Raw genomic sequence first — 14,694 nt, forward strand, 5'->3', positions numbered from 1 at the left:
AGATGTACTCTAGAAGTATTGTAGAGGTTAGATCAATCAACAAAGACACAGGAGGTTTTGCTCCAAGTGTTTTATCTACTGCACCTCCAAGTATGCTCTGCTCTGATGCATCCCTGAGTAGAGGAAAGATACCCTAGCCACCACATTGAGGTGGTCTGGGAGATCTGCTTACCTGTTCCCTCAAATATATCCTTCTCTGCATGTTTGCTTCTGCTCCTTGGATGCTGTAGAAACCAGAGCCACTACTATCATTGATTCTTCCAGCTGCACAAGAGTGCTACCCATATCTCTGTGTGGCACTATCATGTCCTGTATGTGTGGGCCAGGATGTCTTTTGGATAGGACTGTTGTGCAGAGGATTTCTCTGTTGCTCATAATGTTTAGATATTAGAAAAGTCATCTCAGAGCAAAATTTTCTAGGTATTAAAAGTACAGGATTATGCAAGTTAGGTGGGAATTGTGAGGATTACTTTCCTGGGCTCTTGTGGTTCTGGTCCAGAGTACTTGTAAAGAGGATCAGCTACTTGTTTTCTAGATCTTATTTTATGTTTCATAAGGGAAAGGTAAGGTCAGAGAAGTAAATTGCTTGTGCCAAAGAAAAGTACTATATGCTTCGAGCTTTTTGGATAGGAGTTCTAGCTAGTGTCCAAGGTTAGAGTAAGTTGTCCTCTGACAAGGGAGTGTAGAGTTTCCTGATTTTCTCAGACTGAGTCTTGTTTTTGTATGGAGAAATGCAATGACAGTGCTGAACAGCAAACAAGTTTTCAGTGAGTTTTGAAATGAGAGAGTTGGAAGAATGTCTTCCGCACTGGGGTGCAACTACATGATGGGAACAGTATGAAGTCAGTTGATGAAATTTTCAGCTCCTGAGGAGATTGGAGAGAAGAGACAGTGCAAGGAATTGGGTTGTGGAATTGAAGTTGTATGAAGGGTCTTATAAGATTAGGAAGACTTGAAACAAGTGAAAAACAAAAGGGTTTGATTTCAGATACTTAGAAAAAGTGAATTCCTAGTGCACAGACCAAGGGGAAAAAAATTGTTGTTTGGGCAGAGTGCAGGTTTTCTTTGTTCCTTTTCCTATGTCTTATGCTCATCAGCTGAGACCTATGATCTGATTAGCCTTACCTATACCTTCACCCTTGTCAGTCTGCCGTTGCACACCAGCCAGCCAGGGACAAGAGAGCTATGTACCTCCTTCTCCTTAAAGCCTCGTTTGGTCCACTGGTAGGAACATTGTAGTCTTTGGTTCATTCAGCAGATTCATGGTAGACATCTTAAAATATTACAGGTAAGGTTAAAGATCAAGAACTGATCAGATTGGAATTTTTTTTTTTTTTTAATGAAGGAAAAACATGTTCCTGAAGTAATAAATACCTGTTAAATATAACAAGGGCTATTAATGCATGATTGTGAATTTATACGATAAACCAAATTAGAGGGGTAAATTTCTGCTAACAGTCAAGAATTATGGTTGCTTTCCATCATCACCTATACTTTACTTGGCTTCTTTGTTCACTGCATGGCTGTGGCCGTAAAAAGCTACAAAGGTATAACTAAATGTAGTGTAAAAGGAGCTAGTTCCTTCCCTGTGGTGCAAAGAATATATAGAAATGAGTGACCAAAATACAGAGAAACTTTCCCTAGTTGGTACAATAGATCAATAAAGAATAGGGATATAGAACAAAGTCTTTTGAGTTGTATTGCTTTTTTCTGTAAGCCTCAAAACTTTGCAGTCATTTTAACTGGCGTGATGAAAATCCCTGTTGTTCCTGCCAGACTATTTTTGTTGCATTTCATTTGCTTTCTTGTCAAAGAAAACCACTTTAAGGGTCAGTGAATGCATTGTTAACACGTTACTCGGAAAAGGTAAGTACAAGCTTTCCTGAATCTGTACCTTAGTGTGGCTCACCTATTAGAAAGAAGCTGAGTATTCTTCTTAGGGATAATTAATTTCCTCTCATAAATTTTCTTTTGTTTATGCAGTTTCTAAACAGATGACTTACTATATAGCCTTTTAGCTTCAGTCTCACACTCTTGGCTTCTTGCAGGGATTTCCATTAAAATAATCAGCATCATTTATCAACACACAGTGTTGACCTCAGGGTGATACAAATCACTTTTAACAATTCACTCACCAAGGGGTATTCCTAAAAACTAGAAATTATGAGACTTAAAAGTAATAACATCTCCTTGCATTGTTTCCGATTTGCCCTTGAAGAGATTCAGAGGGACTTTGTGGTTGGGTGTGTTTTGTTTTGTTTTGTTAATAGAATTTAATACAAATCTTTTGGCTATTTTTACATGGGTATGTTTTCATTTAGGCTACAATGTTCAGGAACTGAATGTGCCTTTTGTCTGTATGCAGAACCCTCAATAGGAAAGTCATATTCTTGTAGTTTCAGTTAGCACTATAAATAGCTTTAGAATAAAGTTGCACTGAGAGCCACATAGAGAGCACTCGTTGATACCTCTGAGAATCTTGTGAAAAGACAAGAGGACCAATGTTCTCTGGACTTTAAAGAAGAGAAAGAGAATCCTTGCTGGATATGAGTCTCAACATGAATTTCACCCAACAACATGTGTAGACTGAAGATATCCTCTAGTTTTCTTGTACCCTCTGGTCTCCAGTGTTCCTTCCTAGAAAAATATTTGAGACTTAAGGCATCTACAATTACAATTTCAACTTCCACTTTCTGAAGAGTGCTGGAGGGTACACCTCTATGATTCGCATTCATTTTTTCCTTTCCATAAACATCTCTGTTTCTCTGACAGCTCTTTCGTCATCATCAACTTGACCTAATCCAGAATTCTCCCTTCTGTGTCCTTTTATGTTGCTGTGGATGTCTCAGCCATTCTTCAAGTCAACTTAGGCCTGCTCTGCTTAGCGTCCTTGAGATAAGACCTGTCTCAGCTATCCATCCAGTTAAAAAATGACTACTGTGGAGTCTTGTGTCTCACTTACTTCAACATCTTTTTCCCTGGCTCTGATTTGACAAAAGCAGTCTTGCCCTACTCTCATCCATTCAAAATGCTGTTGCCACTGCAATGACTGTTTTTGTGGTTTTGATCTTGTCACATCAAACTTAACTACTAACCTTCAATGTCAAGGCTGCTCCAAATCTTTTACCATCTTTATCCTTTCTTTCATGTAAGGATAGAGGAATGGTGGAGATCTTAGATATCCACTGACTTGTTTCATTTGCCTTCTGCAAGTCCTTAAAATGCACATACACTGTGATACTTCAGAGTGCTTGACAGTGATTAGCTTAATTACAGAATCACAGAATGGTAGGGGTTGGATGGGATCTTTGGAGATCATCTAGTTCAAGCCCCCTGCCAAAGCAGCATCACCCAGGGCAGGCCACACAGGATTTCTGTTAACTATAGATAGAGGCTGGTCAGAAAATGAGATGTTGCTTAATAGGTAAGATCTTAATACTACTACACTCACTCTTTGTGTGTCATAAGTATTACACTTTCATTTGTCTGAAATTTTTTTTTTACAAATTTTCCAGTGCAATATGGTTTTAAACAGGAGCAGGGTAGATGTAGGTTGAACATAAAGAGGAAGTTCTTTATGGTGAGAGTTCTAAAATACTGGATTGGGTTGCCCATGGACAGAGTTGAGGCTCCGTCCCTGTAGATATTCAAGATCAGACTTGATGTGGCCCAATCTGGTTGGAGGTGTCCCTGCTGACTGCAGGAAGGTTGGACAAGATGACCTGTGAGGGTCCCTTCCAATACAATCTGTGAATCTGTGAATGCATCCAGGCTGAGTTTGAAAGTCTCCAGAGAAGGAGCTTCTGCAATCCCTCTGGGCAGCCAGTTCCAGTGCTCTATCACCTTCACAGTAAAGTAATTTTTCCTCATGTTGAGGCAGAACTTTCTGTGTCCCAGTTTGCATCCATTGCCCCTTGTTCTGTCACTGGGCACCAGTGACAAGAGGCTGGCCTCATCTTCTTGACATCCACCCTTAGTGTATTTGTAAACACCGATCATTTCTCCTCTCAGCTTTCTCTTCTTCAGGCTAAGCAGCCACAGGTATCTCAGCCTTTCCTCATAAGAGAGATGTTAGTTAAGCTGTAACTAGTTACTCTTGTAAAGACTGTGCATGTTCAGTCCACTGTTGCCTCAGTGATTCTTTGAGCATTCTTGTCTGTATCCTAGCTGTTGTTGCTATTTTTAAACTTAAAAGTCTTTCTGAGAAAAGGAGCGTCACTGTAATCTCTTTGGTGTTTGTACAACACCTGGCACTTTTGACTCATGAGCACTCTGGCACTTGGAAGTTCCCTGTCAGTAGGTGATTAAGGTATGCTTTGTTGTTGCTGGGTCTATGTAAGTGGTTGATGGATTATAATTTGTTGTGGATTCCAGCAAACTGCTCCTAGCGTTTCCACTGAATTTGCCACATCTGCCACTTTGATAGTAATGTACAGACAGATGTGTAACACTCTGAGACTGATACGTCATAAAACATTTATATATTTTCATAGTTATATAAAAATATGTATTTTCATATTTATATAAAAATGTATTTACATTGATATGTTTTTATATTAATAGAAAATCAGAAGTTATTTCTATCCATCATTTTGAAAAGTTGCATACCTGAAAAAACTTACTGTGTTCAGTACAAGTATCCACATACTTTTGGCTTCATGGAGGCTGCAAATGCAGCTTTAGTGTGAATTGAACATCAATAAACTAAACTCTGACATTCAGTTGAGCTTGATTTTACACCTGATATAAAAGCTAAAGATTTTTGTATGCTGGTGTCATGGATTGAATTGAACTGCTGCTGTTATTCATACCATGCCGCAGTCATGCCAGCTTCAGAAAAGTGAAAGCGCTAACTGGAACAAAGTATTATGGGGCTTGAAGTTCAGATTGCAACATGGGAGGCTTCCTGATCTGGCTGCTGCTTTGGGGTTTCAGCTTCTTGGGTGTGGTCTCTTTTTCTGCAGGCATGGTGGTGGAAAGAGTGGGAGTTGGGTAGCTGTTGGTTTTGGTTTTCTCTTTTACGCTGGTTTTGTCCCTGTATTTCACTGAGTTTCTTCTGCAAATAGGCTAAGATAAGGTAATCATGCCTTGTAATTTTTAGATTAATTAGATTATTAGCTAAGATAATTATGCATTTTGCTTATGATATATCATGCTATATTAAACTCTTATCTCTGTCTTAGCCCTGAGTTTTGTGTGTCACTCTCGCCCTCACTTTTCTGTTGGGGGAGCAGGCAGGTTAGTCCTTATGCTAAACCATTACAGCTGGGAACAACATAATTTGTAATAATTACTTGGTATGTATCATCTATTTGCAGCTATAAAGTAATTTTTATTTAAAAAAATGTGTTTGAATGATGTTTCTAGGCACTGAATCTGGAATTGCAGACCGAAAAAAAGTAGGATCATTTGGCTTAAGTTTGTTCAGAGTGTGCATGTATATGTGCATCCACTGATTTCAGTTGAAACGTTCAGTGTAACCTCTTAGTATCTTAATTCAACATACATTTGATTTTTTTACAAATGCAATGATAAAACAAGGATGTCCTTAAAATAAACACAAGCTATTAGCATTATGCTGTGTAATTGCTGATTACTAAAATGAGCATAAAACTTAGGCACAATCAAAAGTATGCTGACCAATGAGCTAAGTCATGACTGACTATCAGCAGCCCAGGTACTGTTATGCTGTCCTTTTATATATGCCATTAATCTTCTCCACATAGATCACTATCTCTGCCCTAGTTTTGTCAATAGAGCTCTTCATTAAATTGCATAGCCAAAACAAGCTATCCACTGGAAATTATGATTAAAGTCTCCAGTGCATTTTATGAGCCTTTAACAATAAGCCATATATAGCTGCAAGCAAACTTTTTTTTTCAAAAAGCAAGTAAATGGGCTTATGTTTGTCTGCAGGGAAATCTTTTAACTGTGTACCCATGATAATGAGACTGACAAGTAGGGAAACAGTGAGGGGTATTTTATTTTCCTGGCTTTGTAGGGGAAGTGCTGCCTGGATGGAACACAGAAGTGTGTGAAGTGAAGATTTTTTATTCTTCTAATTGGTTATAGTCCGAGCTCCTTGGAGAAGACTGATTTTTGCACTCTATGTATCATTCTGCCTTCAATAAACATGTATACTGATACAGATCATATAGCTCAGCTTCTGCAGCTTTGTTCGACTCTCAGTCTTAAAATGTTACTATATTAATTTTACAGCTTCACATGTTGTAGAGTTTGTAGAGTTAAAAATGTACCGTTGTTAGATTAATAAATTCATTGTGTGCAGTACAAATCCTTTATCCTTCAGTTAGAATAAAAGATAAGCTTATATTTAATTTAGTCAGAAGTTAAAATCAAATAGTTATTCTCCTTCTTTTAGTCACTTAAAATTGCTTACTATTATATAGTAAATGACAGAAGTTGAAAAGAACTGTGAAGAAAATGTTGTGGCTATTAGATATTAGCATTCAAATCTGTCTGGAAGTGTGTATTGCCATGGGAATCAGCTCTTCTGAGTCCTATCCCAGGCTCTGCCACTGATCTGTCCTATTTTAGAAGACAACTGAATTTTTTGGTTCCTTAGACAAAGTGTGTATTTGTCACACCTTTAGAGGAGATGTGACCACATCTCTTCCAAGCAGAGCAATTTGAGTATTCATTGTCTGAAAAACTATCTATGCCCAGAATTCCCATTTACTTTATGTGAAAATTTCTATGGGACTGATTTTGGGACCAATATTTGTAATATATGTGGACATCTCTGAGAGATGATTAATGGATTTATAGTATGAAGAAGGTTGGTATTTTTAATTTCCTAATACTTTTATTTGGTGGGATAACAAAGTAAAAAACTGAACAACAAAGCACATTAGTGAGAGATAAGTACAACACCCCAAAGTGGAGCAACAGTTGATCTATTTAATCATATTCACCAGGGTTGATGCAAGCACATTTCACATTTCTAACAAGATATTTAGTGTGCCTATTTTCAAAACAGTAGAGCTGATTTAATGCAGTAGATAGTGTGATTGTTCATACATGTTCTTCTACATCAAATGCAGGAAAACCATGTGTGCTGGGTTAAGTCCAGTCCAGGAGTGGTGGGCTGGAAGAAACCTGACCCCAGGTGGGCAGATAGACCTGACCTCCTCCCAGGGGGAGGGATCCCTGGGTCAAAGTTTATTCCACTGCCTGTCCACAACCCTATTTAGGAGGGGGCAGTTTCCTGTCTCACTCTCTCTCCTGCCCTTGGCTCTCTGGTACCCTGCTGCTGTGAGCTGTTAACCATGTGGTCAGGCCTGTTCCATGAAGTCCCAGACACCTAAGAGGACTGCATCCAAAGAGAATCCATCTTACATCCAGAGAATCCTTTGCCAGCTGTGTCTGGTTTTGTATATATTTTTATTTATCCTTTTTCCTTATACCTTTGTAACCTTCCTTTTAGTTAAATACCTTTTATTTTTTGTTAAACTTTCCTTTTTACTTCCAAATCAATGCAAGACTTTTTTTCGATGTTTTACTTCTCTCTTCTCCTCCTGCCTAATTTTCTTTCCCTATTGTGAAAAGGGGAGAGGGGAGGAGACTTAAATCTGTTCCCTTGGGCTTTTGGGCTCTGGGAAACACAATGTAATTGCTTTTAGCATGAAATGTCTATCTGATGGCATGAAGGAAGCTTTAGCTGCAGTCACAACACCCCTGGACTTGTGTCCATTCAGGAGAAAATCACATGTAGCCACTGTACACCGTAGAGTAGGAAGGAACAACAAGTCTTTTTGTGGCATTGGCTTTGCAATAGGGACATAATTTTACTGCTTTTCAGTTTGACATAGCTTGTGCTATATCTTTGGAAATGTTTGAGATGCTGTTGGTTTTTTGTTGGTTTTGTTTATCTAATAATAAACAGTCACCCCAACAGTTACTTGAAATAGCAACTATTCTCCCTGAACAGCAGTTTTAATTTCTTTTGGCTTTTATTTCAGCTGTGGGAGCCAGCTGCTACAAAGAGTGTGGGAAGCTGACTTGGAGGCCTGTCAGCTGTTGATGCAAGGGTTTCAACTGAAAGAAACCAGTTGCTGTGCTTTTGAGGAGGAGAACGAAATTAATAAGATGGAGATGACTGCTGATGGCCCATCTGATTCTGAAAACAGAAAAGATCACTTCCCAAAGGACACAGAATGGGATGTTCTTCCCTGCCCCAAGCACAGTGAGCTTAAAGAGGTATCTGAAATATTCTACAGTTATATTTCAAGGGGTAGTGCTTGTTTTTCTTTTGACAGGAGTTGAATTTGGGTGACAGGTCAGGAGGGCAGGTTAAGTATGAACTTAACATCTGGCCTCCAATCTGGGACATGAATAAAATAGCTTATTAGCTTCTCAGAAGCCCTTCAACATTTTTCCTTTCATCATCAGTCTTTCTAAAATGTGCAAATTTTTCAGGCAATAAATACAGAATTTACATCAAGATTTAAGGGAAAAATTATTAAGTATTTAACACAAATGGTCAGCTGTTCCTCATCTCACTGATGAGTTTCACCCTGAGTTCTGCTGATTTGTAAGCATGAATCTGTATCAGCTGAAGTGGAGAGTAAGATTTCCTTCCCTAGTGTAATGGTCAAAGGCTTCCTAGCTCAGTTGCTGGTAGGCTTCAACCATCCAACAAATACTAAGAGGAAAAAAATAACAGGGCTTAAATGGTTTGTCAGATTTCCTTGGCAAAATTCCTTCCTTGCTTGAAAAATGTAAAGCTACCTGATAATCTTTTAACTGCACTGCCAAGGTAAACAAGCTGTTTAAAAAGTTTCAGCACCAAACAGTACCACTATGGCAAAAGAGTCTTCCAACGCGAGTTGTCAATTTTATTACCTTGGAATTGGACTCGCAAAAATTAAGTGTGATTAATTGTACCTGCTATTAAGAGCCATTGAGCTGTGCGTTATCTTGAAAGCCGACACCTAATTTTGCATTTATACTGCTTGAGACTTAGTGGAAAGCAGACCCTTACCTTACTGTAAAATTTCCTCTCAGTAAAATTGGTTTTAATTTGGGCTTTAATAGTACTTGCAGCCCTTTTCCTACAGAAAAAGGTTTACTGGCTGACTTCGCATAGAGAGTGTTTGTTTTTCCCCTGGTGGTCAGCTGCAGCTTTGGTTTGTTTTTCCCCCTCTTACTCATTTGTCCAGGCAGCTGAAGTGAGATAATTCCTGGTTTTGGAGAGAGGTGCAGGTCTCAAGAGGGACAGGTTTTCCTCATGTTGTTTAATGGAAGAGGAAAGTGTACTTGCAGCTTTTTGATAAATTTCTCTCTGTCTTTATCTACCATAGAGTGAACTTAGGGACATGATCTTTCTGACTTTGGCTCTTCATCTGGCTTAAACTTTGTGGTATAAATGCCTTTGCCCAGGATCTGACCTATGCTGGTATCTTGAACAAACTCCATTTTGAGAATATGCCAAAATCCATTTAGAAGCTGATGTGTAAAAGCAAACATGAAAATGCCAATCAGTGAAGGACCAGTGGAGGTGTTCCTGCATGTGTTTCCACAGCGCTCCTAGGACTGACAAACTTGAAAGGAAAAAAGAAACAGGCTGTTAGTGTAAGAACATTCATTCATTTTCCAGCTTTTAGAAGGAGCTGAGCAACACAGCTGTGTTTTATCATGGTTTACTCAACTAGTCTCCCTCTCCTACAGTGCTGCCTGCAGCTTTGATGGTTGCGGCAAAGTTATGTGTCAGTGATGACTGCAACCCGTTGCAAACATAACCCCCCCAAAGTGTAGACTGTATCATAGTTCTGGAATTAGGGTTGGTCTTGCTTTTATACTTTCAGGAGATGATTTTTTTTCCCTTGTTGTGGGGTATAGGAGCTTTACCTAAATGAGCGCACTTTAGGTAGCAAAGCTGGTAGGATCTCAGTAGGAATGCCAGGCAGTGTCCAAACTTTTAGAGGAGAGCCATAGCATAACATTCCCTAATGTCTCTTAGTAGTTCATCATGAGGCAGAATCCGAAAGCCTACAAAAAAAACCCTCTGAGACATTAGTTACAAACCACACTAATTTCCAGTTTTGAACATGTTGAAGTGCAGAGACAATATGTCTATATTTGTAAATGGACTTAGTTGAAAGATGAACCACTTCTGAAACACTTAAGTGCTCTGTTATATGGTATTGTATTTTTATGTTTTAATATTAATTTAATGCTTGTGGCAAAAACCGACCAACCAAACAAACAAAAAACCCAAAAAAACACCAGCAAAAAACCCCAAAACAACATAATGATAGGATGCTCAAATTCCATCAAAATAGCTACCAGCTGGAAAGTAGATGCTTGTATGAAAATCCAAGAATCTATAACAAATACACTAGACAACTTTCGTGTGATTGAGGCTATTGTCTATAACTTTGCTTCAGCATTTTTTAAATTTATCATAACCAGATGGCTAACTTACTTGGTTATTTACCATAACCAAATGGGTAACTCATTTGGTTATGATAAATTTAAAAAATTTAAAAAGTTTATCATAACCAAATGAGTGCACCGTCATTTTTAAGTACCTCTAGGTATTACACAGGATGACTTTTGCTGGCAAAACACACATGTTTTTCTATTAGGGATCCCGACTTGCTGTTAAACATCTGTAAAAAGGTTCACTGCTAATGGACAACAATAATTTTTCCATGAAATGGCTATGTTGGAGACTAAAAACCACGTTTTTGTTTTTCTTTTGATTTTGTTTTTTTTTGGTCAAAATACTTGGTTTGATAATATTTAACAAGGCTGTGGTGTGGTGTCCCTGTAAGAAGAGTAGCTTGATGGGGTTGCCATGTTTCTAGAATGACTATTCTCTTCAACTGTTCAACCCTGTTCCCCATTAGGGAATTTCTAGAAGCAAGGGGTGGTGTTCCTTGTATTTGGAGATTACTGAATTACTTGCTTCAAAACAGTATAACAAAGGGTAATAATACCGTATCACAGAATCAACCAGGCACATTTCATTCCTGCGTGATTGATTTACTTTATGGTGAAATTCTATAAATTAAGTTCTCCAGTCATTTATTGTATCATATCTGGCTAAGTTTTACTATGGAGTAGGTATTGGTTTTGCTGATGTATATTATAAATACAGTTTATTTGCATATAACTGTATCTTACTGCATAGGTTTCATTAGGAAGAAAAACAAGGAAACAAATAAGAAACATGACAGTATTAAGAAAAGCAAAGGATACAAATGGGAAGAATTGCAGAGGGGCCATTTTTTATTTTAATTAAATATCCTTAGTAGACTATATAATGTAACATGTTTTGGTATAAGATATATAAGCTTTTTGAAATTTCTGATATTTTATTGTCATGTGTGGGCACAGGTTTATTAACTGTCAACAGTTACTTGATAGTCTTCATAACTGTGTTTTCTAAGACAGTATAGGTTATTTTTTCCCTCAGTTTATGTGGTAGACTTTGGCATCCCATAATAATCCAGTAAATCAGATTTCCTTTATAACACTGGCAGTTAACCAGGGAAGACAATCATAGGCTTTGGCAGCTCAGCTTGTTGAAACATCACTACTAATTTTTTGGGGAAAACTAAATAACATGAGGTCAGCAAAAGTCATCCTGTGTAATACTCAGAGTTACTTAAAAATTAAGGTGCACTCCTCACAACTATGGATAACTCATTAGATTATGGTAACTTTAAAAAATGCTGAAGCAAAGTTAGAGACAATAGCCTCAACCATATGAAAGTCAGCTTGTTGTCTAGTCTATTTGTTACAGATTCTTGAATTTTTGTATAAGCATCTACTTTCCAGCTGGTAGCTATTTTGATAAAATTTGAGCACCCTATCATTGCAGTTATAGTTTGTCTTTTTGTGACTAATTGGGCTTAATTTTCTGCCAAGTCTCTGAGGAGTTAAAGATGAGTTCTTGTTGTCATCCCAGAAATGTTACATACTTTTAAACTGACCAGGACTTTTTTTTTTTTATGCCCAGATGATAACTGGGGTGGAAATTGCTATGCCCATTATTCATAGTTAGATATCTAGCTGATTTCTAAAATACACAGTAACATTTCATTTCTTTTCAGACATTAACTCCTGCTTGTTCCACTCCTTATGATATCTTGCTTTATTTTTTTGCTTGTTGATAATGTGTGTGGAAGCAAAACCTTATTATAATACCAGAAACACTGACGATAACTAGTAAGAGAGAGATGTGTGTGTGCTGGGATCTGCCTAACACCAAGTATCTTGATGAACATGAGTATGTGTGCACCTGCAGGCTTCCGTTCCTGACTTAATCCTTTTTTCTTCTTCTGCTATCTGGCATGCTGTGCAGTGCTTCCTCTTAATCACTATGAAGGGAAGAAACACCTACTAGATTTCAAGAAAATTGAGGTGATTAAAGTTACAAGGTAAAACCCAAAATTGAGTAGTGTTACCTTTTGTAAGTCAGCATTTTTGGTAGTTATCCAATCAGAGTTCTTTGTAGATTAGTTCGTACTTTTTCACCATAAAAGAAATGGAAATCAGGGGTAAGCATAAGGGCTGCTGCCTTTTCCTCACCTCTACATGCTTCAGTTTTGCCATCTGGGATGATGTTTCGGGGTCTTTTGTAGAGCACTCTGGTGTTGGGAAAATGTTCTCTAATTGCAAAACCTTCATTTGATTCACTTTTTAAAAAGATACTGAATGTTCCAAATGATATTAAGTGAACTATCATGAAAAAAATAATATTCAATGTGGTGTCTGTCATTAAAAAAAAAGTAATTACAGCATACAACACAAATTTTTCCAGAATTTAGTGACAGCAAGCACCAAAAAACACCTCTGCCAGCAGGCTGTAACTCATTACTGTGTATTGAGATAGCCTGTGGTCCAGAAGACAAATGTGCAGTGTGTGAAGGACAAAGCCATTAGAAAGCTAAATAAACTGTGTATTAGTGTGTGTTTTAATTGAACATTGTATTTGTCAGCTTCAAAAATAATTTAGAAACTTTAAATTTCATCTTTGTTTTCAATGTCAGCATTAAGCATCAGTGAAAGCCAGCGCCTGACTGTATGTTGTGTTGATTTAAGCTGGAAAGGATTTCTGTGGTGACAGGCAACTGGTTTCTACACAATGATCGGATCATTGTTGTACAGTCACACGTTTTTTGTGCAGTAAGATGCCCCTTAGCTACATGTGATACTGCTGGGTAATATCTACTGGTAAAAATGCTCACTCTTCAGCTAGAGATCATAGTGTCTCAGTAAGCTTAATGCTTATGTGTATTTTGCAGTAAAAATATAATCAGAAAATTAGAATTACAGATAAAAGAAACCTGAGCAAACTTTTTTCAGATAACAATACCTCTATGGTAATGACCATGCACTTTATGTGTATATATGTACATACCTGTGATACTAAATATTGCCCTACCAAAGCAACATCCCAATTTAGTTTATTTAAAGACTGTCAGTACTGTTATGTGTGATAAATACTAATGATTTTCCAATACTATTAATCTAAAATTTCTTTTCTTCTCAGCCAATCAATGAAATGTTGGCTAATTTCTTATAGACTTTACAGATGAAGCACATTTTGAAAGAGGAACTGACTATAGTTGGCACGTGTTCAGAACATCAGTGGGGTCTCTTATTTCTCCTGCCCAAAATCACTTACAGGATTTGTGCCAAAAAAAAAAAAAATCTGTAGACAGCTCAATGATGTGTAGCTCCTTAAGAGCTTGGTAGAAAAGTTTGTTTCAATCTATATTTAGTCCTTCAGTTTTAGAAGCTGTATTCTTTGTGGGTTTTAACAGGCAAGCCAAAGATAGGCACTAATAAAATGGATTCAAACTTAGCTTTAAACATTGGGTGGCTGCCACTTCTCCATTATAAGTTCAATTGAAATGTTTCATGTGTGTGAAGCAAAATTATGTTGTTATGTAATTGTTCAACTTATTTAATTATATGGTTGTTATAAGTTACATTGAAATCTTACTGTTTATATAGCATGCATCTACTGTGTACTTAATAATTTGTCTCTAACAGGTTACGGAAGACATTTCATTTGGAGCAGAGGGTCATTTATCTGAGGTAAGTGCTTTCTAGGCAGGATAAAGTGGTGATACTGTACAGGCTTCCCTGGGTCTCAGAGCTAATGACAATTGTTTTTAAGGTATTAAAATTGCTAGAGAACAATTTGTGTGAGCACTTTGAAAAGGTATTAAAATTGCTAGAGAACAGTTTGTGTGAGCACTTTGAAAAGTGTCATGGGTTCAGTTAGATCTGCTGATGTGTATTCAGTACCATGCTGCCATCATGACAGCTTCAAAATAAAACTGCTGGCTGGAGCAAAGTATCATGGGGCTTGAAGTTCAGATTCTAACATGAGAGGCTTCCTGTTCCAGTTGCTGCTTCAGATTTCCTGTTTTGGAATGTTGGTCTTTTCTGCTGGGTTGGGTGCTTTGGTGGGGGGGAACTGTTTTATCAATGGCTTCTGCTGCTTCTGCTTTTGCTGTGTTTCTGAAAATAGGCAGAGGTAGTTGTGCATTGGATCAGCTCAATAAACTCCTTATCTCAACCCAGAGTTTTATGTGTAAATTTCCCTCCTGTCTGTGTGTAAGGGGGGGCTTGTGGAAGTGGACTGTGTTAACCCAGGATAAAAAACAACACAGGCAAAGCTAGTGGGCTTTTTTATTGTTGTTTTGGTTT

General features: G+C 37.7%; 1 protein-coding gene across 1 annotated transcript in view; it reads left to right on the plus strand.

The window, feature by feature from the left end:
• DISC1 (DISC1 scaffold protein) overlaps window positions 1-14,694 on the plus strand; it is a 206,596-nt gene that overhangs the window by 173,389 nt on the left and 18,513 nt on the right. Inside the window, exons 10-11 of the mRNA XM_054395013.1 lie at window positions 7,983-8,220; window positions 14,032-14,076. Coding sequence (XP_054250988.1) covers window positions 7,983-8,220; window positions 14,032-14,076 — 283 coding nt within the window. The remainder of the gene's footprint in view (window positions 1-7,982; window positions 8,221-14,031; window positions 14,077-14,694) is intronic.

The sequence above is a fragment of the Indicator indicator genome, chromosome 2, assembly GCF_027791375.1.
Source record: "Indicator indicator isolate 239-I01 chromosome 2, UM_Iind_1.1, whole genome shotgun sequence".
Classification (NCBI taxonomy): Eukaryota; Metazoa; Chordata; class Aves; order Piciformes; family Indicatoridae; genus Indicator; species Indicator indicator.